The sequence below is a fragment of the Brachypodium distachyon genome, chromosome 3, assembly GCF_000005505.3.
Source record: "Brachypodium distachyon strain Bd21 chromosome 3, Brachypodium_distachyon_v3.0, whole genome shotgun sequence".
Classification (NCBI taxonomy): domain Eukaryota; kingdom Viridiplantae; phylum Streptophyta; class Magnoliopsida; order Poales; family Poaceae; genus Brachypodium; species Brachypodium distachyon.
Genome location: NC_016133.3, coordinates 55,202,926 through 55,225,643, shown reverse-complemented (window position 1 = coordinate 55,225,643; position 22,718 = coordinate 55,202,926). Strand labels below are relative to the sequence as shown.

The window sequence follows — 22,718 nt, the reverse complement described above, 5'->3', positions numbered from 1 at the left end:
TTAGCAGAACCGACCGTATTTCGGTTGAAGAGGAACAGGTAAGGTACATAGGGTGATCGCATCTGGACAAGGAACCTAATTTAAGGATGGCCATGGCCAAAGAGTTCACCTCCATCTCTATACCTACGGCGAGGAGGAACAAAGGAAGCCCATCCATGGCTCCATCGACCTACTTACCCTAGTAAGAAAGGAGAACTGACCCTAGACACCAATGCGTCCCTTCCTTTTCGATTCCGGCTGAGGAAGAGTCCAGAGGCGGAGCTAGAGGAAGACAATGCACTCTCGTAGGGTTGTTCGTTTTACATCTATCGAAATATCGAATCACTCCGTCCACTCGCCTCTTTTGGGAGGACAGCAGGACGGGAGATTCAGACTCACTAGTTTCAGCCAATTTAGAATGTACATGTAATATGTACCTGTTAATCTGTTAGCTACGGCTACCACAAAACAAGTACTAGTAACAAAGGAATTTTCGACACAACAACGAATTGAAATCTTAACAAAACCTCTGCTTAGCTGAAACTTGCCACATGTCAGGCTAAGAACCAGTACCATATCATAATGTGCTCAAAAGAAACTGACCAGAATCCAGCAGCATACATCATCCAGGAAACCCCTCAGGGTCCATAAGTTTTAAAACTAGTACTTGAAGAGGAACACTATCAAACTTAAGCTAGTTGTGTAGACTAGACGATAGCATTCGCTGCACTGGCAATCCTGGGCCACAGATCAGCACACTCCTTTCCGATCGGTCCGGTGATGGCAGAACCTGCATCATGTAAGAAGAAATCAATCATAATGTTCATCCCGGTGTAACATGCCCAAAGTTGTACAGAAATAGCTTGTGAAGCTTAGATGTTCAAATCTGGGACCAATTGCTTTAGTTAGCTGGTATCTAAAACATACTAGAATATATATTAAACAATACCTTTCATCTCTCCCTTTGGGTTCACAATGACTCCTGCATTGTCTGCAAATATGACAACGATAATACATTAGAAATAAAGATTAACAAAATATGTCACAACAAAGGATGATAGATCGGACCTAAACAGCTCTCAAATGAATTGAGAAAAAAAATTCAGCTAAGCTCCTATAAGGGGAGGGCAAACTGAACTGCTGGTAGCATGTACCCAGGGGTCATTACAAAACGCATCAGAAGAATGCAGAACGCTATTACACTGGTCAATTTGCATATCTGCTTCATTATGAAAAATGACTAATGCTGAAATGTCACTCTTTATGTGATGATGAAGCAAGACAATGAAAGAGATAGAAATTGTGCAGCACAATTTATTACCAACAGTTTCATAAGATACTTCACAAAACTAGAAGGAATGGCAAGGCTGCATTGCTGATAACATGTAACCAGGAATCATAGCAATAATGCAAGAGAACAATGCGCTATGCTTTGTTATACTGGCCAAATTGCATCTATGCTTCTTAGTGGCAAATGACCACAGCAAAAGGTGATCACTCTTGATGTGATTTCAAAGCAATATCATGGAGTAATGAGAACATAATGGCTTAAAATTACTTCCCAGGTTCTGAATGATGCAGACATAACTTGCAAGTGTAATTTTGCAGAAATTCAATATAACGAATTCATCAGGAGGTATCAAAATTGAAGAGTGGCAACTGAACAGAATATTAGCTAAATAGACAGGAAATTATTATGGCAGAGTCTAGCATACAACAACAAGACTAGCATACAACAACAAATGACATATTGAGAGAACAGTGATTTCACCAAAATACAATTCTAGAGCACGAAAATGGCTAAAATGATTAAAGCACTAGTCGCTGTAAGAACTTTGCAGTACCTTCAAAGTACATGAAGACACCATCCTTTCGGCGCCATGGCTTGCGCTGCCTCACAATGACAGCTGGCATGACCTTCTTCCTCAGGTCAGGCTTTCCTTTCTTCACAGTAGCCATAACCATATCTCCAACACAGGCAGAAGGAAGCCTGTTAAGGCGTCCCTTGATTCCCTTCACGGAGATGATGTAAAGGTTCTTTGCTCCAGTGTTGTCAGCACAGTTCACTGTGGCTGCCACTGGTAGACCCAGTGACATGCGGAACTTGTTACCAGCGGAACCTCCGCGCCCTACGGTTCAAGGATGAGCACCAGCAAGAACATATTTAGATAAAAGAATCCAAAATATTTCCAGTACACTAATGCATGACAGCCACATTTCAAGAGGAGCCCTTGTTTGATGACTACATGAAATTATCAAGGTTCCTTCAAAGTAAAAAAAGCTATATATCTATTTATATGGAGCAAAGAAAGCAACAGGAGCAATTTCCGAAATTAACCATCATACAATCACTTGACCTGAGAAATGCAACTAGGGAGTGCTTCAGTCATGATATGACAGGCAAAAAGCACCAGCAAGATAGATCATATACTGAAGAGAACATTTAACAAGTAAAACAGAACAGCAATTTACAACATCTGGGCTCATACAATCCAGCAAGCCAATTTTTACTAAGCTTCAGTCGCAATATAACAGACATGAGAGCATACAAAACAAATATGATCATTTCAAAGGTGTTCGAAGGTTCCTGAGTGGATCTAAATGCTGAGAACGCAATCATACATTTCCAACACCAGTACATAAGCAACTACCCGGATCTCACAACCCAAAACTAACAAATAGCTAAATATCACTCCACTCCTAAATATTTTCTGCATCATACGAAACCACTGATGAAACTGAGGTAAACCCAATCCGCACCAAAAACAAAACGCCAAGTCGCCATTAATAAGGCATCCACGACCTGTTAGTAAGGAGCGGACTAAAAAAGATCAGCTACGCCCCCCTACGACGAGATCCGAACCAAAGAGTGAAGCTATATATAGCACATAAATCGCGATTACTAGCGACGGGCATGCACATCCAAACCGAAGCATCTAAGGCACGATCTAGCCAGAGCTCGGGATTACAACGGAAGAACATCTCGGAGAAGAAGAAGTTGGAGGAGGAAGTTACCTCGTTTCGACATCTTGGAACCAGGAGGTGATGTGCGGCGGCGGCGGCGTAGGGGTTGGGTTCTCTTGAGTATATATAGCGGCGGGTTTCTAGGGTTTTGCCACTATTTGTTATTTCGACCTTAAGTATATTTCTAATGTCACTCAGATTCTCAAGCGGGTACGTCGTTTTACAGCAATGAGTTGAAAATCAGAAATCAAAATAGTAAAGGGTTTTAAATGATAAAGTTCGTCAAAGGGTTTTCTTTGGATGGTTTATTGCTTTATAGTCCCTGTGAAAGCTGGAATTGTGAGGACGAGGTCTCGGAAAATGGGGTGGGAGCTTTCTGCGGTGACCATGGAGGAGGTGCTCGGCCTGGTGCCGGGCTTCGTAGACATCCTCGTCCTCGCCGGGGGCCGCACCTCCTACGGCACCGCCGCTACCTGGCGGTCCGGCGATGTCCAGAAAGCCCTCCGGTGGGCGCTCTTCTTTGAGGAGGTAGAGCCCACGACCTCTCTCGCCCTGTCGCCCAACTGCCCTTGTGACCAATTTGTTCCTGCATCGTGTTCAGGTTTTCAGGAACCTTCGTGACACTGGACAGTACGAAGATTCGGCAAGAGAGTTCGATGCAGCACTCGTGGAGCTCACTTCAAGCCCGGATTTCCCCAAGGTACTTTTGAGTAACAGCTTTCTGTAATCTGTGTTCATTATGATTAGGTAAGCATTAATGTTCTACATCGTGCCACACAGGGTCTTGCTGATATGCGATCGGGGACACTCGCGATGGCTAGGGTATTGGTCCTAAAACATTTTCTGAAAGCCAAAACAATGAGTGTGGAGAATCTCCGTGCTCTTCTTGAAGCGGTTGTGGAGATGGATGTCGATGGCATTGGTGGTTGTGGTGGGCACCATGCGTTCCAAGAGTATGTAAATTCAATATTGAATATGAATTTGTCTAGTTTGATGCGGATGGAGAACGCCGGCGTTGTTGGAGCTCCCACTGGTTCTGATAGACTGTATTCAAAATCCATATTTATGGGTCATTCACGGATTCTAGTTAAAGAACTTTTGGAGAGGTTAGATTCAGCATTATGTATTTCTTTGGCTGACAGAGGACTGAGCACACTTCAGAATGGTGGGAAAAAGAACAGCTTTGGTGACGCAGGGAGCATGTCATGCGCACTCGCGATCCCTAAGTAAGTAAACCTTAATCACTCACGTACCATACATTTCTACCAGTGTTACTTGTTAAGCTATATATACATGTCCTTTGTTTTACATGGTATCATGCTCTGGTTTGAACTCACCGAAACTTTATGACACAGAAAATCCCAAATGATCGACAAACTTCTTCTGTGGAAGCAGTGGAGAGGGCAGTGTTTGTCATACTTGCTTGATGAACGTACCATTCGGATTGTGTCGGGATCTAGTTTTATCTTTAGTGCTCCAAAGGAGCAGTGGATGAAAGTGTTTGAACCATTAAAAGGTTCTGTCGATTCTTGTCAGAGTGGCCTCACTGAAGTCATGGTACCTATTCTTCGCCTGGCCTGTGATAAGCAGCTGTGTTTGTACGCTCATTACTTCATTATCACATCATTTTATATGCATTATCTTTGTAGGAGCTATGCTTGCTGGGTTTGGTTTCGAGGCGATGGGATCCATTAATTGGGAGCTTTATGTCACATACTTTTAATTCCCTTCCTATATCCAAGCAGTATACCGATCTGCACCAGTTGCTTCCTGGAATTTCTCAGGATGAATACCAAGATAGGCTTCTTAGTTCCAAGGTTCTTTTTATCTTTTTATCTTATGTCTTGTTTATAACTTTTACCATGTATTTCATCTGTTGCATATATCAGTTTTGGTGAAAACTTTTGAAATGAAGGGATCCTACCCCTAAAAACTAACATGGCTAGAGTGTCAACTATCTAAGGTGCCTTCTGATTCCCTGTCCTACAGTTGTACAAAAAATCTGAAAGGAACGCTAATAACTAGGTGAAATTGAATCCACGAAACAGTTTTCTGCAAGTGCATTCACAGTTGACACGAAACTATTCAGTGATAAGAGTTACCAAATTGCCAATGCTCAGTCCTCAGGTAGTCAATGATGGTGAAAACTAGTGTTGTTTTTCTGGGACCAACCGTAATAAACTATAAATACATTTGGAGTCTTAGTAACAAGGTGAAGAAACCAGCCAGCCTCTCTAGGCTTGTAAATACTCTATCAACATTTTCAATACAACGAGACACAATGCTTTTGCGTTTTCTCGAAAAAACAAGGTGAGGAAACTACTTGTTGGAGAGGCTATACTTTGTCTAAGGTTGTTGATTTCGCTCTCCTCTTAGTAACAAGCTTAGCATGCCTTTCAGGGGTTTCTTAGAATATAAAATTTGTAACGCGGACATAATGTCAATGCTAACAGATCTAGTCTTTTCCTCTCTGGCCACTTTGTCATTATCACCTTCCATTTTGCACTACAGCCTTTCAGTTTCTTGAAGCTTTGAGATATTATCTTTAAATAATGTAAATCCTTCAGCCAAACTTTTGAACTCCAACAGGAAAAGGACATTCTTGAGTATGCATGGCAGTCAATAGAAAGTAAGCCACACTTATTATGGCTTCTACCTCCAGTTCTTACTGCCGCAGCAATCCCACCATGGTGAGCTGTTTATGTTTGCTCTTTACTTTACAGGATGGCCCTGTTGATCCATGGGATGGTTTTAATGTCTGCATTGGATCCTGTAGGTCGACCTTGTTTAAGATATACCTTGCCGAAATAGACAAGCAATTTGATGAAGCTTCTTCCACAAATCGGTATCTTAACAACAGCCAAGTATTTATAAGCTATGTTAAATTTGCAATTTTTATACTGGTTCTCATCGTTAAATTTTACTGCTTCAATTCCAGAAAATGTAATTGCAGAAGAGATGGGATAGAGCAGCATCATAACTGTAAGTAATTCACAGTTACAACTGCTCCCTTTCTCTAATTTCAAATGGAAAAACCATCCAAATTCTTTGAACTCTTTAAAATACTTATTTTCCTCCACTTTAGGTGAGATTGCTGAAAGGATTCAATGTCTCTACACATTGCATGTTGAACAACCACATCTAACGCTTCGGTAGTGGCGGTAGATCAAAACAGTCCTGGGGATTTGCAATATGCACTTCAGCTCCTAGTAATTTATTTCCCTGACTGACTGCAGTTGGTTATTTTGCATGTGCAATTATGGTGATTTAATGAGCATTAAACAGCACTTGCACCATACTGTTGAATCCATGTTGCCTCTTACATATTTCTTCTAGAATCCATGTTGCACACTTGCACCAAGTCAAAGCTCCAAAATATGATTAATAAATTCTTTGTGAAGTGCTGTACCCCAGCTATTAGTTTGATTAAAAAATGAGAAGATGTCTGGTTTTGGATAAGATAATTTAGAAAGAGGTGTTGTCATGCCAGCTTTATAAAAGCTTCTGTTACATGCCAAATTGGGTTTGTCAACTCCAAAGCTAGTTGTCCAAAAAAAGAACTACTAGATTGCAAGATCAATGTTTGGTTTTTTGTATGGAATATTGCTTCATCTACATGGTTGGCGCCAAGCACAAAGGCCTGGGTAAGGTGGCTGTACCATGTCCTGATGCTGCTTGTGAATAGGTAACTGTGTCAGAATTTTTTTACAACTCCGTAACTGCCCAGGTAATAGCTTGACTCGCAACATACATGTCTCAGTCAGACCAAACCAGTAGCTGTTGATCATATCTGAAGCCACAGATCCTTTGCTGTACTGTCAATCTAGCATGTATATCTCTGTTGAGACTTGTAAGGCTTTTTTTATGGTCTGTAATGCTGGGTGCTTCTCGGGGTGGTTGATGCATGCAATAGCTGATAGATTTTAAAATATCCATTACACAGGAAGTAACTCCATGTGGTCCCCGTTAAATAAAATGGAGACAGTTTAAAGTATTGGTAGACTATCAGCTTGATGATTTTGTATCTTTAGCATACATTTAGCTGACTCAAGGTCCCCCTCTCTAGAACCATAGCCCCACTCACCTATATACACACAACGAGTTAAACTTTATGGCATTCTCTTAGCCCCTGAAATTATCCTAGTCTCATATCTTTGCTTTAAAGTTCAATCCCTTCTCTTCTGTGATTCCATTCTACGAAGAAACATGTAAGTAGCAACATAGATTCAGCTAATTCTGTAACAGCAACGCAGAATCCAAATCATGTTACTCTTTTTTGCAACTTTTTTTGGGTTTGATTTCTCTCTCAGATTAGTTAGTTGTTGTTCTATTCCTTTTGGAAACTGCTGTATTTGTTGGGATTTGTTCTATTCAGTTCTCAAATACTTTACTTTTTAAGTGGATTAAATCTGCAAATACTACCTCCGTTCCTAAATTCTTGTCGCTGTTTTAGTACAAATTTGAACTAAAACAGCGACAAGAATTTAGGAACGGAGGGAGTATGTTGCAAACGTTTCTTAATCCTTTGCAATTTGTTCCTGTACTTCTTCATTACAATCTTGAGTTTACTCCAGTCCCGAGAAGTATAACTGTCAATTATCATTGTTCACTTCACCTCAAGTTGCTGTTGTTTGACTGGTTTTTCTTTCCCAAGATGCATAACCTGCTTGGTATTGACCATTATAAGAACCTTACTGATTCACTATTTGGGGTTTAATAGTAATAATTTTCTTTCGGCTTGCAAATTCAGCTAATTTAAAGAAGATAAATCCTGGCAAATCAGTGGCCTTGGAAGATCATTCACTCCCATTATCTGAACAACTGCACAAGACCAGCAAAATTATTTCTTCAGTAATTTCCCTCCCAAGTTTGATGTGGTAGACCCTTACACAGCCAATATATGAGCAAAGATCCAGTGCAACTGACTGAAGTTGGTCATTTTAGGGGTAATGTACACGGCCATACTGGATACATCAACGATGAGTCAGTTTCGCGATGGAGAAGTTCCTTGGTATCTTTCATCAGATATAACTGTACTACCAGCACTCCCTGAAGTCATGGTTCCTAGTTTTCCACAGTATAGCGCATCTTATATTGAACGGGGTTTGTGCCGTAGTTCTATCACCCCATTAAATACGTTTTTGCCTGCAAGTAGTGGCCTCCAGTCAACATATATGTCTGCTTCCAACTTTACCTCAGATCTTTGTATCAACAATGGATTACCCAATGAGAAGCTGTCTTCCGGATCACATATCATTGCAATATCTGGTTTTGATACTTCATTGTCGTCAACACATTCATCATACAAGGATGATCCAAGTTCTTTAAGGATGCTCTATCCCAAAGTATCTGAAGAGATTTATTGGGTTCAAGAACCAGTCCCAGGAGTATTTGATTATCCAGCTAGCCTAAATGTTTCTGATCAACGAAACTTGGTTGTTAGTCAAGAAATGCAGGACATCATTACATTGGATCATGATACCCACCTTGCAAAGCAAAAGGAGTGGTTCTCATCTGAGAGTTCAGGGAAATTTCTGGAAAATTCAGGATGTGGTGGATCTGTGCTTAAGGTATCTATCTCATTTGACTGAATGTTTCGCTTGTGATATGCTTTAAGTTTTTTAAGTGTTCTCCATGTCCTCTCTTTTCTTTTGGCTTTACTACCTGCGAAACAATATGGTGACCAGACTTTCATCACTGTACTGAAGACCCTGTTTAGGAGAGCTCCCCTCCAGCTTTTTTTTCAGCTCCAGATGTAGCTCCGTTTTTCAGATAATAATACAGTAGGATTTTTGTTGCACATGCTTAATGCAATTGCATTTCTCATTTGCAGGCAGTTGATACAAGAAGTACAGCACCTCCAAACTATACATATTTTCATATGCAGAACAATGTATCAAGTCATTTCAACGTCGATGAACTTTGCAGTGACAATTTCCCTTCTTCAGACACAGCCCCAACCAAGTCAAGGATGCGCTGGACAACTGAGCTCCATGAGCTGTTTGTTGGTGCTATTATCAAGCTTGGTGGAAGTGAAAGTATGATCACTGTGTTTTTCTGATGCTTTGTTTTTTTGCCAATCATACTATACTCACCGATGAAATTGTGCAGGGCAATGTTTCCTTGCAAACAGGAGATAATTACATGTTTCTGTTTGTACAGTCATTTTGCGGTTGTTTTTTCCGCTGGATATATTTTCATTTACTTCTGCCTCTTCCTGCAGAAGCAACTCCAAAAGCTGTCCAGAAAATTATGAAGGTTGAAGGGTTAACCATATACCATGTAAAAAGCCATCTACAGGTAGTATTTGTCGCTCCTGAATTTTCAATGAGTTCCATATGTCTCTTCTCGTATTTCGTGATGGCTAGAAGTTATTCTTTTGCAGAAGTATCGTACAGTTCGTCATCGATCTGAATCATCGGATGGTTGGTGTCTCTCTATGTTGCAAAACTGGTTTAATGTCATCAATGCAAGATATATGACTTACGAGTGCAATCATACTGTAGCGAACTAGGAATACTGCAGTTCGCTTATTATTTTACCATTATTATATACTCCCTCCGTCCCATATTAAGTGACTTTCTATTACATGTATCTAGACGCTTTTTAGGCATAGATACATTCCATATTTGGACAAATTGGAGTCACTTAATATGGGATGGAGGGAGTATATATATACTCAACTTTGAATTATTATTTTTTTGTTGAAATGTAGGATTTTATGCTTATTTTCTTTCTCTGTTCTAGCAGGCACTTCGACAGAGAGAAGCGGACAAATGGATGAAATTTCCTCTCAAAAGTTGAAGTGAGATCATGTTTACCTAATATATCATTCTTTTATTTCTGTCTTGACTGAAGTTTAGCTTTATAAGATTCCACCTATGCACCAACCTGGAAGGATATTTATGCCTTCATAACTTCAAACATATTTCAAAATATCCAAAAGGTGGCGTAATGCCCTGGGTGTGTGCTCGAGATCTGGAGTCTTGATTCCTTATTGTATACCCTGTACAGAGACATGGATACTAGTGAAGGACTAAGAACTCAAATTGGCTTGCAGAAGCAGCTTCATGAACAACTTGAGGTATGCATATCTTATTTGAAACCGTGAAGAAAAGACATGCAAACTTCCATCCATTTTAATAAAGTGGGTGATAACTTCTATCTTGTATCTTCCTCTCCGCAGATCCAAAGAAAGCTGCAGCTGCAAGTAGAAGAACACAGCAAGTACCTCGAGATGGCAATTGCGAAGCAGGGTGAGAGCCTAAAACAACTCGGAGCATTACCAGTGTTTGAAAATTCAAGAACGCAGGTTTTGGATCACATCAAAGCATGCGAAGACCAAACTGTAGATTTCAGCGGAAGAGAGGCACTGAGAAATTGAATGCTCTGTGACATATCAATTATTGGGACTTACAAACAAAAATACTTCATAAGGCTCACTGGCAGCAGCAAGCAAGATGGAGAGCTGATTTGATCGTGACAAGAGTAGCTCATCGGCTGCGAAAAGTGAGGATGACAGGCCAATTTTATTCAGATGAGAGTCAGTTACTGCCTTGTTTTCAGGCACCGTTATTGCGATCCAACTCGCTACAACATTTTGAATTTACAATTTACAAGATAGAAACCCTTTTCTTTTTCATAACAAACTATGACCGTGCTGCATTTTATTGCCAGTGACCCACATTGTTGGCTTGTTTCATCTCCAATGATGCATGCGCCGGTTAAGCTTTTCTGTTCACCTTTCTGCATCTGCCACCCGTCATCTCACTGAATTCTGCAACGCTGGTATTCCCTATTTACTGAATTGTGCTCGACACAAGAGAAGGCTAAGCAGTCGTGTGTATGAAATGCTGGAATATAGCATGAAACATCTCGCAGGAACTTGCCCCATTTCAAATGGGATATGCTAGTGATTTATTATTTCGGTACAGTTCATGGTTTGAGTATTTTTACATGTGACAGCTGAAGTAGTACTAGTACACGAGCTTACTAGAACAGAAACAGGCAAGCTTGGGCCGGATGGGTGGATCAAGCTGCCTGGAAAGTCCTGGTGTAGTGCAGCCAGACGGGGCTCAGCGGCGCCGTGATCTTCTTCTTCAGCTCCTCGCACACGGCCGTGCCGCCGGCCATCATCGTCGTCTTGGCGACCTCGCCGCCGGTGGAGCCCTGGATCTTTTGGACGCACAACAGAAAATATGGCACAAAACAAAGTGTGAAAAGATAGTTTCTGCGGCAACGAGCATAACGAGACAGACAGCGAGCTAATGTGTGTGTTCCTTACTCTTGTGACGAGGGCGGCGAGGTCAGGAGGCGGGCCGCCGTGGAGGTGCCTCGGCTGCGGCTGCGCCACCTCCGCGGCGGCGGCAATGACGATGTTGGCTTCCTGAGCTCGCACATCCGCCGACGCCGTGGCCTCTCGGAGGCCGGCGTAAGGGAGCGCGGAGTGGCACGCGGCGCAGTCGCTCTGCATGAACAGCTTCTTCCTTCCTTGTGCCGCCCTGCACAAGCACGAGAGTTTTTCAGAAAAAGAAGAAAAAACTGCACCGTGGTAAACATGTTACATGTCCCTCGACGGTGCAGTGGTTGTTGTTCGATCGATCTGCTTTCTCACCCGTCGCTGGGCCACGGGTAGACCGGGCAGGCGATCGGCCCCGTCGGCGGCGCGGCCATTGCAACGCAAGCACTCCTACGTCTGTTACGTGTGGCTCCGGCTCGAGGAGGCGCTGCTGCACTGCAACTCGGACTGCAGATAAGGGGGGATTGTGTCGCGTTGGATTCTGGATTGGGTGTTGGTGAACCGGAGCTGTCGAAGCGGTCGGGCTTCTGGAGCATCGCCAAAAAAGGCCCGCCCGTCGTTGTGGCTTTAAGCTCAGTGTTGCTGAAACCAGACACAAATTCAGGACGTCTTTGATTTCAAAGGAAAATCAGAGGATTCAAGTTTCTGTATACAGGCGGTTTGATTTGTATGTGTGATCCACTTTGGGTTAGTATTATAACGATCTAAAACGGCTCGTTGGTTTCGATTCGTTAGTTAACGAGTATGAGCTGAGTACATGTTCGATATACTCTGTGGTTTTTTATTTATTTTTGAGGGGTTGATATACTCTGTGTTGAAAAGGAGGACACATAGCCTGCGCTGATTCCCTTTTTTTTTTGAGAGAGAGAGAGCCCCTGCGCTGATTCCCTGTCACCAACCTGATTCCCCCAGTCCCCACGCTCATGCGCTATGGGGCTTATTGTTAGTGCGACGCCAAAAGCCCAAAGGACGTGAAACAGGCCGGTTTAGGGCCAAATATTGGCGAGATAACGGGCCGAGTATGTAACTTTCGGCCTTGTTCGCGATTAGTACTAAGCGGGTGTTTGGATGCTTCCCTGAGAGCACCGTGCCTGGCCGGAGAAGTCCCTGAGAGAACTTGTTGTCATGGGAAAGAAACTAGTAGCCTGGACTGGCCTTCTCCTTGTTGTGATTAGCCTGCCAGGCACGCACGACGGCACGAGGCTTCCGATTTTGAGCGGCTGGACGTGCCCCAGCTGCTGCCTAGCACTAACGGAATCCACTTGGTGCTTTTTATAGAATAAAACAATAGTAAATGACCAACCATGTACTACTTTACTGCTTGATGCTTCACCAGGTCAGGTCTTCAACCAAACATTTACAGGCCAATCTAGCCTGACCAGGCAAGAAAGACAACCATCTCAAATTCCACTGTGACTGAGGCCTCCAACCAAACAGGCCCTGACTCGTGGCATCCTTTCCCTGCTCGTGTGCTTCCACAGGCTCGAGAAGTTGTTCCCACGTAGTCTTGTCACGCTGGCTCTGTCATTGAGCATGGAGCAAATGGAGCAGCAGACCGTATTTCCGTTCACTGCACGGTGCACGGTGCACGGACTTTATTTGTATTCTTCCTGACCATGCATCACCTGTATGCAGAGTGCAGTAACTAAAAGGGAATCGATCCACGCAATCAAGCGGAGGGATCGAGGAGGAAAATTAACGACCCATCCAGTGATCCAGACCACCATATCTGTGCGAGCGAAACCGGGCGCGCGTTTCGGACGCGCATTGGCCCACCACCACCCACAGAAAAGCAAAGCCGCCCGCCCATTGTCTACAGCCAGCGGCGGCGCCTGCCCCACCGCCGGCTAGCTGTTGCCGCCTAGCTGGACCGCTCTGAAATGGAGCCGTGCAACTGCCATGCATTTCCCCTCCCGGTACCAGGGCTCAGATCGAGGTCAGAGCTAGCCAGCCAAATTCGCAGGCCGGGTCAATGCTCAGGACCCAGCTAGGCCCGTGGTACCCCTCAAAAAAAAAAAAAGAGAAGCTAGGCCCGCGGTTCTTCGTGGGTGCCATGGCCTCGGCCCAATCGGGCATATGGGCCCACCGCCCACGAGCAAAGAAATCCAGAGATTTAATTTTGCTTGTCGATCGAGCAGCGACGACCCATCGACAGCTGGCTGGCGACGTCAACGAACACCGGGACCGTGCACTACTCACGTGCGTACTCATGAGAGTAGAGTGTAGCTTTAGCTTAAGCTTGAGTCCTGACCATGCATCTGAACGCGATGCGTACTGGTGTACATTTTCTCTGATTCATTATTTCATTGTACGCATGCAGGGATGAACAGTAAAAGCTCCTGCTCAATATGGCCGTGCTAGCATCGTGCCGTCGTGCATCACGATCCCAGTAACGGCAGTACGTACGTTGCTAGGCAGCCAACAAATACAAAATGCATCACAAACTGAATCTCGAAGGTAAATGGGAACCGGGAAAGATGCATGGTGCTGCAGTGCTGGCTAGTACCATATCAATTAATCAAGACCGGGCCCGATCGAAGACCAGTTTGCCGCCAACGGAAGGTGTGAAAAGCAAAGACCAGCTGCGCTAGCTAGCTGGACTCTCCGGTCGGGCGCCGGTCAGCGTACGTCAACGACCCGTGCATGCATGCACACCCAACAAATAAAGAGGAGCCCGCAAGCGATTGGCAATATACTCCAAGCGTGAAAGTGAAACGTAGTGGTACGTACTCCGTATAGCACTAAATCCACATGTACCCCCTCTCAACCACCACCACGCACTAACCAACCAACTAAGCGTGTGAGAGATCGATCGATACCGGGGTAAAGTTTACTTTTGCATGCATGCAGGTCGAGCTGGCTCTCATATCTAACTGTCAATAGTATATGCATGCATGCAGCGTGCTCTCATCTCTCAGCTCGAGCTGGAGCTCGATCAACAGATGGAGTTTCGATAAGGAGATTAATTGATCGATCTGATCTGCGCCAGCCTTTTTTGCTCATTCACATTTTAGTAGGAGTAATTCACACACAGCTCGATCGGAGTGTCTGAACGACTGAACCCAAATCAATTAGGAACTCGATAAACTGCAAAGTATATAAAAGAAAACGTTGCTATTCATGGAGTCCAACGACCATCCACCTTCTGGACGGCTAGCTGCCTAACTCCAGTACGTAGGTATATATGCATGCAGTATAGTACGAGAGCACGAAAAAGGATCGTCCTATTACTGCCAGCTGATCGATCGATGCCCCCAAAATGTACGTACAGTACAGTACAATAAATCCGCGCGTCCAACTATCATTAACCTAGCTATACATACACTGTACGTACGTATACAATGGCTGGCTAGCTAGCATGCATAAGCTGCATGCGGGCATCTTCAACAAGGGCTACCACACGGGTACCAAGAATGTACTAGCCAATGTGAAGGAGAGATGCATATCATAAGTAAGTAGTGGTTACTTGTTTACTTGAACAAGTAATCTCTACTGCACGGGTACCAAAAAATAACATGTGGATCCTTCAAAAAGAATAGCAAAAATAAAAATATATTAGAAAATGAAGAGAAAAATATAAGCACCAACCACCGTTGGAGATGGCCTGAGCAGGAATCGAACGAGTTATGGTTAATCACATGCAGAAAGGATTGCGGCCAGCCGTCCCGGGGGGAAGATTGATTGCATCATGCATGTGCATGTGTGAGCAGGACCTAGTAAGATTGAGTATATACTAGTACTGACGTGGCATCCTGCATTATAGAGTTCTCGGTCTAGCTAGTACCAGAGCTCGATAACATATCGATGACATCTATATTGTGCATTATATATTACTGCATATGCTGTGTTGCTTGTCAATGACTCAGGTGTTTGGAGGACCTCTTTTTGCTGGGCACGCGATTGATGGGTCGGCCGGAATGTCCTGTCTATCGACCTGCGGAGAAAAAGTGTGCCTCCTTTGTCTCATCATGTTTATAGAGAGAAAAGAAAGGCCAATTATGTGTGGCTCGTTGCGTGCGTGGTTGGCCTCCATCACATATGTATGCATGCGTGCGTCTGCAATCGCCTTACTTGGTTACGTATTCGACAAGGTCACAAGCTCTAGCTAGTAGCCAGGCTTCTCACATGACTCCTCATTTTTTGGACACTTGCTGTTGAGATATGTGTTGAACATGTGTACGAATAGTGTTACAGTTGTACTTGTAATTAACGGAGGGTTAGAAGTTTGAGTCGAACACGTGTAACCCGGGCCTAATATATATATATAAAGACACCGCGGGATAGCAATAGGCCCGCAGGGGGAGCCAGCGGCTTGTGCCGACCCCAGGATCGCCCATATTGCGGTCATATGCGGGAGGAGCGCCCGTAGTCCTGCCCCGATGATTTAGGATTCGACCGAATCTTGTTAACAAATATCGTGCTTCGGTGTCATCCTTGATCGTACATCCGCCGAATTTCGTAACACTTATGTATAAAATTATCTTGATGTCGATGATATCTATTATCTATATTGCATGTGCAATGGTGCATATACATGCTATGCTGATTATGAGTGACTCAGGTGCGTGTGTTTAATTAGAGGGCCTTCTTTAATTTCTTTGCACGCGATAGATGGGCCGACCGAGATGCATTAGTACGTTTACGTATGGGTTAAGTAGTGAATCTTATCTATCTATCGATCTGAAGAGAAGAAAAAAAGTGTGCCCTTCAATTGTCTCATCACGTTTTATATAAAAGAGAAAAGATAGACGAATTGAATGTGCAAATAATTAATTATATGTGTGGCTCAGTGCATCTTTGGCCTCGATCACATGCATGCATGCGTCTGCAATCGCCTTACTTGTCTGCGTATTCGACAAGGTCACAGGCCCGACTTTGCACTTCATATGTATCTTTTTGGACACACGTACGTACTACGTACACAATTAATCTTCTCTTTACAGAGGTGGTTAATTAATCGTATGCATGCAACAAGGTCACGAGCTCCCAGTTGGCTGCTGATATATAGTACTCCTTTACAGAGGTTAAAGGAGTATTATCTTTTTGGAGAGACACAAGGAGTATCTCTTTTCGGAAATTACAGAGTACTCTTTCACTGGAGTCTGGAGCATAGTACTCCGTGTATGGAGTCAAATTAAACTCAAAAGCTAGCCCCGGTCCCTTCTCTTTCGATCTGCTGGTTTCTTTTTTTTACGAAAATCTGCTGGTTTCTGATAAATCGAAACCGGCCGTCGATGGGTCTCCCCATTTTTGAAAAATAAATACTCCCTCCGATTCTAAATTGTTGTCGAAATATTACATATATCTAGACTTTTTTAAGAATAGATACATCCATAATTGAACAAATCTGAATCAAAAATTTAGAATCAGAGGGAGTAAATAACAGAGCTCACCGTATACTTCCCTGGTCGATCCTTGTCACAGTAGTATAAATCAACGAGTTTCGCCGTAAGTGCGCTTCGTCGTCGCTGTCGTCGATCGGGTCAGTCAGCGTGCTTACGTACGTACGTGTATCAGCATGGCGCTCCATCGATCTGATCTCATCACTGTCAATCTTAGGTTTGCAAGGTGTCTATCACTGTAGCTTATTGAGCTGGCGCTCTCAACCAAAACATACGGACGAAGAGAAGGGATGCATGCATGTGATCGATGTGCTCATGCAGTGAGTTTATTAGTCCGTCGTTCGCATATCGGCATATGCAACGTACGGTACTCGATTTGTCATGGCAGAACCCAAGATGAAAAGGATGCATGCACAACTCCCAACTACCATGTCGACTCGTACTTGCTAATCGTGTTAGATACAAACACGTTTCTTCAACATACTTTCTCCAATCTAGTCTAGTTTAATGTAAGTGTCTATTGTCCGGTCAATTTAAAATAATTATTTTTCAATCGACAATCTAGTTTTCCAATTATTATATTCTTAATTTTTATACAGCCACGAATCTTACGAATCTCAATAATTATATCAGGTGGTTTTTAGCATTGGCTTAGTAGTTATTTTTCAAAGTCGCCTTAGAAATAGCAAAAATCGTTTAGTTTTTTTATGCACGTTAGCAAACACTAGCTGATGAAAAAACATTTAATCAAAACATTGCCCATGGCAATCCGAATGACACTAGTAATATTTTGTGTATACATGTGGTCAGAAATTTAAAGTATTTACAAGCAAAGGGAACACCCGACAGAAACATTAAAAGATTTCTCTCTCTTCTTGCGTACAGTACTGCTAGCTGGCCGGACCGTTAGCGAGTAGCGCGACCTGTGGTTAATCACGTGCAGACAAAAGAAAAAGACTGCTTGCATAACCATTATTATAGATTATTATTTTGGTCCTAGCTTACAGAAAATATAGTGCTTTTGCTAAAAGTTGTCATGCATGTCTGCTATCAAGTGTGAACTGAGATTTTCGAACAAAGTTTACAGAAATATCTTTTGATGGTAATAAATTTGATTCGATACATGTAAACATTTTTCAAAAACCTTGCACACTACATGTTTTTTTATAGTTTTTCTTTTACGTAAAAAAAAATCAAAGCAAAAGCTAAAGTATGTTTGCTGACTAGACTATGGCGGCGAAGTTATCTAGTCACACTGCTACACCAAAGGAAAAACAGAATTCCAATCAAGTGCGACGGCGGGGACATATGCATGGTAGTAAACCTATCTGCCCAGGAGCTGTACTTGACTCATGTTTTTTATAAGGAATGTACTGTATAAACGAAAAATAAGAAATTAGTTTGTCTCTGGTTCTAAATTCTTGATTCAAATTTGTCTTGGTTTTTACCTCGTTCGGGCCAGGAAAACCCAAGCACACAGTGTCCATGGTCATGCGTTTATCATACCAACGCCAAGCAGTGCTCTCAGGCTCGCTTGATTTAAAAAAAAGCAAATAGTACTCATTCGGGTCTATAAAAATGTCGTTCACCTAGTATAAATTTTGTACTCCCTTTGATTCATAATAAGTGTGTCAGAAATTTAAGTATAAAATACGCTTTGTACTAAATTCCGGACACTAATTTAGGGTACTTTGTACTAAATTTGTAACACTTATACTTATTTTGAATCGGAGGGATTACAAAGTTAGTACAAAATGTTACTAGTATTACAGATGTATGCTGCATACCGTGTACTCTCTTGATTTGAAGTAAATAGCAGGCACACCTGTTACTTTCTACACCGTGAACTCTGTGAACACCGTGCTTGATTACCGCCACATGGAGGTCTGGAAATGTACCGCGCTCTGACCTCTGAGCCTCTGACGAAGGACGCGCCATACGCAGGGACGTCTCGTGCCGGTTAAAGTAAAAAGGCTCGACGTTGGCAAGCCAAGCCCGGCCCGGCCCGGCCGATCCTTTCATTTACTCATCCTTCTCTCGTTGGACTATAAAATCTGAGGGTACTCCTCTCCCTCCCACCACATCCTCATTTGCGACTTTGCAAGGTGCTAGCTAGCGGAGTGGTAACTCGATCAATCGGTATGGCCTCCAAGCCAGGCCCTCTCACCCGGTGGCCATGGCACGACCTCGGAAACTACAAGGTATATATGTGCATATTTGCATGCATCCATTAATTCATATACTAATCGCTTTTGCTTACTAAACCATTCAAGAACATTTAGTTCCGGGTGACAAACAATAATGTGTGTAAATCTGCATGAAGTACGCGCTGGTGGCCCCGTGGGCGGCGTACAGCACGTACAGCTTCGTGGCGGCGAGCCGGCGAGGCGCGCAAGGCGACCTGCTGAGCTTCTTGGTGCTCCCGGCGCTGCTCCTCCGCCTGCTCTACACCCAGCTCTGGATCTCCGTCTCCCGCCACCAGACCGCCCGCTCCAAGCACCGCATCGTCAACAAGAGCCTCGACTTCGACCAGGTCGACCGGGAACGAAACTGGTAATTAACCAAATTTAAAAGAATCAACAACATTTTGTCTCTGCCAATGCATGTCGTGACTCCTCAATGGCAATGCCAATATTCTGCCTGAACAATGTTGAACTATATGTATGTGTGCAGGGACGACCAGATCATCCTGACGGCGCTGCTGTTCTACGTGGTGAACGCCACGGTCCCCATGACGCAGGGCCTCCCGTGGTGGAACTCCAAGGGCCTGCTGGTGACGGCTCTCCTGCACGTCGGCCCCGTGGAGTTCCTCTACTACTGGTTCCACCGCGCGCTGCACCACCATTTCCTCTACTCCCGCTACCACTCGCACCACCACGCCTCCATCGTCACCGAGCCCGTCACCTCCGTCATCCACCCCTTCGCCGAGGAAGCCGTCTACTTCACCCTCTTCGCCATCCCTCTCCTCTCCACCATGGCCACCGGCACCGCCTCCGTCGCCATGGCCAATGGCTACCTTGTCTACATCGATTTCATGAACTATCTTGGTCACTGCAACTTCGAGCTCGTCCCCAAGTTGCTCTTCGACCTGTTCCCGCCTCTCAAGCTCCTCATGTACACCCCATCGTAAGTCCGTCCATCAATTCCCCTGCACAGCAAATTTCAAGAAATGCAGCGTGATTGATGCGTAATTTCTACTGATCGATTTCAGGTTCCATTCGCTGCACCACACGCAGTTCAGGACCAACTACTCGCTCTTCATGCCGCTGTACGACTACGTGTACGGGACCATGGACAAGTCGAGCGACGACCTGTACGAGAGGACGCTGCACGGGAGGGAGGAGGACAGGCCGGACGTCGTGCACCTGACGCACCTGGCCGCGCCGGAGTCCGTGCTCCAGCTCCGCCTCGGCTTCGCGTCCCTCGCCGCGGCGCCGCTCGCGTTCTCGTCTTCGTTGCCGGGCGCGCTCTGGACGCGCCCGCTCGTGGCGCTGGCATCTGCGCTCGGGAGAGGCCAAGCGTTCAGGTCCGAGGCCAACAGGATGGGCAAGCTCAACGCCGAGACCTGGGTCGTCCCCAGATACTCGTCCCAGGTAAGCAGCAACAAACTAAACCAATGGTCGTCGTCGTTGATTCTTTCGAGTAATTAATTGACTAATTGTGCAGTAGTTGGTGAAAGAATTGATGGCATATTCCTGAGAAGTAACTATAGTCATTCAGTGCGTTAACTGTTGGGTCTTGGGATTGAGCAATGTGTGTGTGTTTATCGCAGTATACGACAGATGTCTACGGGGTCAGCCGGCTGATCGAGAAGGCGGTGTCAGACGCGGAGGCGAGCGGCGCCGCGGTGCTGACGCTGGGCCTCCTGAATCAGGCAAGCACATCCCTGCAGCCCTTCTTCAATGCATTGCATTTTCATTAACTACTGGCGCTATACTTTTACTGCTCCACGGGGCTTCAATGCGAGTCGACACAGACAGTTGGTGCGAGGGGTAAATGCAATGCTTCTGAGTTTTTTCTTTCTGAACTGACTGAAGGATACACACACAAAAATCAACAAAATTGCCATTGTTTAGGGTATAAGGTGACGGCAGTTTTAATCAAGTTGCTGACATGCATGGGGATTGCAGGGATACGAGCTGAACAGGAACGGGGAGCTGTACGTGATCAGGAACCCCGGCCTGAAGACGAAGATCGTCGACGGGACCAGCCTTGCCGTCGCCGCCGTGCTCCACATGATCCCTCAGGGCGCGAAAGACGTGCTCCTGCTTGGGAAGCCAAACAAGGTCGTCTCCGTGCTGGCTCTGACCCTGTGCGAACGAGAATTCCAGGTAATCCTTCCCGAACAAAATCGAGATCGGTTCTCGAGAACTAGTAGTAGTCCCCGGCCGTCGATTGATTGATCGGTTGGTTAATCGCTCGATCAACGAACAGGTTGGAGTGGTGGACGAGGAGCTGCACGATGCTCTGAGGAGCCAGCTGCGGCCGGAGATGCAGAGGCGATTGGTCCTGCAGCCTCGCAACTACGGCAGCAAGGTACTCGTACTCTGGTACCGTTGCAGTTTTGTTGCTCTCGTTTTGGAATCTGGATGGTTCAGTCGCGGAAACTCAGGGCTGGGCCTTAATTACGAAATGGGTTTTGCAGGTGTGGCTGGTGGGCGATGGGCTGACGGGCCGTGACCAGGAGAGAGCCCAGCCCGGCGTCCACTTCGTGCCGTACTCCCAGTTCCCTCCCAGCCGCAGCGCCCGGCAAGGGGATTGCGTGTGCCACTCCACCCCGGCGCTCGTCGTCCCGGACTCGTACGAGAACCTCCACGCCTGCGAGGTAACAGGATAAACTCATTCGCTTACTTGCATCGTTGTCAGAGTGTGCACGTCCTAAGAATATTGGTCATGCGCATATATATTGTGTGCATCACGCAGAACTGGCTGCCGAGGCGGGTGATGAGCGCGTGGCGTGCGGCGGGGATCGTGCACGCGCTGGAGAAGTGGGACGGCCACGAGTGCGGCGACGCGGTCACCGGCGTCGACAAGGCGTGGCGCGCCGCCCTCGCGCACGGGTTCAAGCCGTATGACGCCGCTGCCATCGCCAGACAAGGCTGACTCGACGGCGCCAACTGGATTTATCAATGAAAACCGCAGTGATCGATCGGCTCTCTGATACAGTAGCACGCTCTGCCGCTAGGCGCTAAGCCGCTAAGTACTGCTCTTCTCCTATTCTTCTCCGTGTCAGTACGACTTACAAGTCGAGCCAAAACGTCTGGGTTGGGTTGTGTGGTAAGTATATACGAGTGTACTTAATTGGGTATCTGTCAACCTCATGAACTAAATAAATCGATGATTGATAGATTGTGTGATCTTTGTGTTCGAGTTTCTGTGTGCGCGCACGCAACACGTCAGTGGCCCGAAACCTTTTTTGACCGAAGAAGGTTCCCTTTGAATACGCGTCACTACAACAAGTATGTACACACACGCTTTGAATCACTCTCTTAATCAAACTTTTGGGGTGGATTTTACGAGAGTTCTGAGCTCATCTCATCATTTTCAGTACATCGTTCCGCCGGACGTATATATTCGTGTTATGGTGTGTACAATGGGGTGACGTCAGCTTTTTCTTAGCGATGCCACATAGGATAAAATATGACGCTGAAGAGAGAAAAATTAAGAAAAGACACAAATCTTCTCTTAATTAAGAGATGATACCTTCGCAAGAATGATAAGACAAAGATAAGACAAATTTTTCATTGAACTAGATTTTGCCTTTTCTTAACATTTATTTAGTTAATTTTATTTATCTAATCATTTATTTTAAGATATAACATTAAGAGATAATTTATTGTACCATATGTTTTGTTGTGTTTTTCGAACGACCTGGACCACCTAAGCATGCCCTTGATTTCCTCCGAATTATTCGGACATCCGGTGAGGTCTGTCCCGACGTCACGTCCATTCCGGAATCACGCTTCCGTCATCATCTTCTCAACGATTCCCGAACAAGGCAAGAGCCGTCGGACTCTGAGTCAGACCGGAACGCACGCAACAAACCACGCACCGGAATCGAACACGAGCCCGAACTGGCGGACAAAACAACCCTACTGCTCCTTCTAGAAGATCCCCGTCCCATCCAGACACGC

At 44.9% G+C, this 22,718-nt stretch overlaps 5 protein-coding genes across 11 annotated transcripts; 3 read left to right on the top strand and 2 right to left on the bottom strand.

The window, feature by feature from the left end:
• Positions 1 to 488: 488 nt before the first annotated feature.
• On the bottom strand, positions 489 to 3,137 carry LOC100826448 (60S ribosomal protein L23). The gene is made up of 4 exons (XM_003570330.4): positions 2,995 to 3,137; positions 1,824 to 2,108; positions 929 to 970; positions 489 to 769 (listed from the first exon to the last, which is right to left on the bottom strand). Exons 1-4 carry the CDS (start codon positions 3,005 to 3,007, stop codon positions 687 to 689), a joined length of 423 nt encoding a protein of 140 aa, XP_003570378.1. The 5' UTR covers positions 3,008 to 3,137; the 3' UTR covers positions 489 to 686.
• Positions 3,138 to 3,256: 119 nt separating this feature from the next.
• LOC100826137 lies at positions 3,257 to 7,857 on the top strand. Of its 6 annotated transcripts, none has more exons than XR_002965102.1 (10): positions 3,258 to 3,471; positions 3,545 to 3,643; positions 3,724 to 4,169; positions 4,299 to 4,500; positions 4,593 to 4,760; positions 5,533 to 5,633; positions 5,720 to 5,788; positions 5,882 to 5,925; positions 6,029 to 6,152; positions 7,694 to 7,833. XR_002965102.1 is itself a non-coding variant. In XM_014900874.2 (10 exons), the coding sequence occupies exons 1-10, from the start codon at positions 3,304 to 3,306 to the stop codon at positions 7,822 to 7,824; spliced, it is 1,239 nt and encodes a 412-aa protein (XP_014756360.1). In that variant the 5' UTR covers positions 3,258 to 3,303; the 3' UTR covers positions 7,825 to 7,857. The 6 variants fall into 6 exon arrangements, 4 of the variants coding, with proteins under 4 accessions (XP_024317542.1, XP_014756360.1, XP_010235955.1 ...); XM_014900874.2 differs by lacking the exon at positions 6,029 to 6,152 and having other exon boundaries at positions 3,724 to 3,896; positions 4,086 to 4,169; positions 7,694 to 7,857; XR_731896.3 differs by lacking the exon at positions 7,694 to 7,833 and having other exon boundaries at positions 5,533 to 5,572; positions 5,667 to 5,788; positions 6,029 to 6,065.
• LOC100825823 (protein PHOSPHATE STARVATION RESPONSE 2) lies at positions 6,141 to 10,645 on the top strand. Of its 2 annotated transcripts, none has more exons than XM_010237654.3 (7): positions 6,141 to 8,513; positions 8,777 to 8,981; positions 9,167 to 9,243; positions 9,329 to 9,368; positions 9,691 to 9,748; positions 9,958 to 10,027; positions 10,130 to 10,645. In XM_010237654.3, the coding sequence occupies exons 1-7, from the start codon at positions 7,893 to 7,895 to the stop codon at positions 10,325 to 10,327; spliced, it is 1,269 nt and encodes a 422-aa protein (XP_010235956.2). In that variant the 5' UTR covers positions 6,141 to 7,892; the 3' UTR covers positions 10,328 to 10,645. The 2 variants fall into 2 exon arrangements, with proteins under 2 accessions (XP_010235956.2, XP_003570376.1); XM_003570328.4 differs by having other exon boundaries at positions 6,143 to 8,513; positions 9,694 to 9,748.
• A 159-nt stretch (positions 10,646 to 10,804) lies between these two features.
• Positions 10,805 to 11,770, bottom strand: LOC100825515. Its single transcript, XM_003570327.4, has 3 exons — positions 11,558 to 11,770; positions 11,228 to 11,444; positions 10,805 to 11,118 (listed from the first exon to the last, which is right to left on the bottom strand). The coding sequence occupies exons 1-3, from the start codon at positions 11,614 to 11,616 to the stop codon at positions 10,975 to 10,977; spliced, it is 420 nt and encodes a 139-aa protein (XP_003570375.3). The 5' UTR covers positions 11,617 to 11,770; the 3' UTR covers positions 10,805 to 10,974.
• Positions 11,771 to 18,667: 6,897 nt separating this feature from the next.
• Positions 18,668 to 21,941, top strand: LOC100825208 (protein ECERIFERUM 1). The gene is made up of 9 exons (XM_003570326.2): positions 18,668 to 18,785; positions 18,908 to 19,137; positions 19,258 to 19,710; positions 19,796 to 20,177; positions 20,357 to 20,458; positions 20,715 to 20,915; positions 21,019 to 21,120; positions 21,230 to 21,409; positions 21,508 to 21,941. The coding sequence occupies exons 1-9, from the start codon at positions 18,726 to 18,728 to the stop codon at positions 21,685 to 21,687; spliced, it is 1,890 nt and encodes a 629-aa protein (XP_003570374.1). The 5' UTR covers positions 18,668 to 18,725; the 3' UTR covers positions 21,688 to 21,941.
• The last annotated feature ends 777 nt before the right edge of the window (positions 21,942 to 22,718 follow it).

Coding starts and splice junctions, on each gene's coding strand:
- LOC100826448 (XM_003570330.4), bottom strand. Junction 971..1,823: donor TGTCTTCATGTACTTTGAAG/GTACTGCAAAGT, acceptor TCATATTTGCAG/ACAATGCAGGAGTCATTGTG. Junction 770..928: donor CCCAAAGGGAGAGATGAAAG/GTATTGTTTAAT, acceptor TACATGATGCAG/GTTCTGCCATCACCGGACCG.
- LOC100826137 (XM_010237653.3), top strand. CDS start 3,304: ATGGGGTGGGAGCTTTCTGCGGTGACCATGGAGGAGGTGCTCGGCCTG. Junction 4,761..5,532: donor ATAGGCTTCTTAGTTCCAAG/GTTCTTTTTATC, acceptor GAACTCCAACAG/GAAAAGGACATTCTTGAGTA. Junction 5,634..5,719: donor GCCGCAGCAATCCCACCATG/GTGAGCTGTTTA, acceptor TGGATCCTGTAG/GTCGACCTTGTTTAAGATAT.
- LOC100825823 (XM_010237654.3), top strand. CDS start 7,893: ATGTACACGGCCATACTGGATACATCAACGATGAGTCAGTTTCGCGAT. Junction 8,514..8,776: donor GTGGTGGATCTGTGCTTAAG/GTATCTATCTCA, acceptor TCTCATTTGCAG/GCAGTTGATACAAGAAGTAC. Junction 9,244..9,328: donor ATGTAAAAAGCCATCTACAG/GTAGTATTTGTC, acceptor ATTCTTTTGCAG/AAGTATCGTACAGTTCGTCA.
- LOC100825515 (XM_003570327.4), bottom strand. CDS start 11,616: ATGGCCGCGCCGCCGACGGGGCCGATCGCCTGCCCGGTCTACCCGTGG. Junction 11,445..11,557: donor TACCCGTGGCCCAGCGACGG/GTGAGAAAGCAG, acceptor GTGCTTGTGCAG/GGCGGCACAAGGAAGGAAGA. Junction 11,119..11,227: donor TCGCCGCCCTCGTCACAAGA/GTAAGGAACACA, acceptor TGCGTCCAAAAG/ATCCAGGGCTCCACCGGCGG.
- LOC100825208 (XM_003570326.2), top strand. CDS start 18,726: ATGGCCTCCAAGCCAGGCCCTCTCACCCGGTGGCCATGGCACGACCTC. Junction 18,786..18,907: donor ACGACCTCGGAAACTACAAG/GTATATATGTGC, acceptor ATCTGCATGAAG/TACGCGCTGGTGGCCCCGTG. Junction 20,916..21,018: donor TGTGCGAACGAGAATTCCAG/GTAATCCTTCCC, acceptor ATCAACGAACAG/GTTGGAGTGGTGGACGAGGA.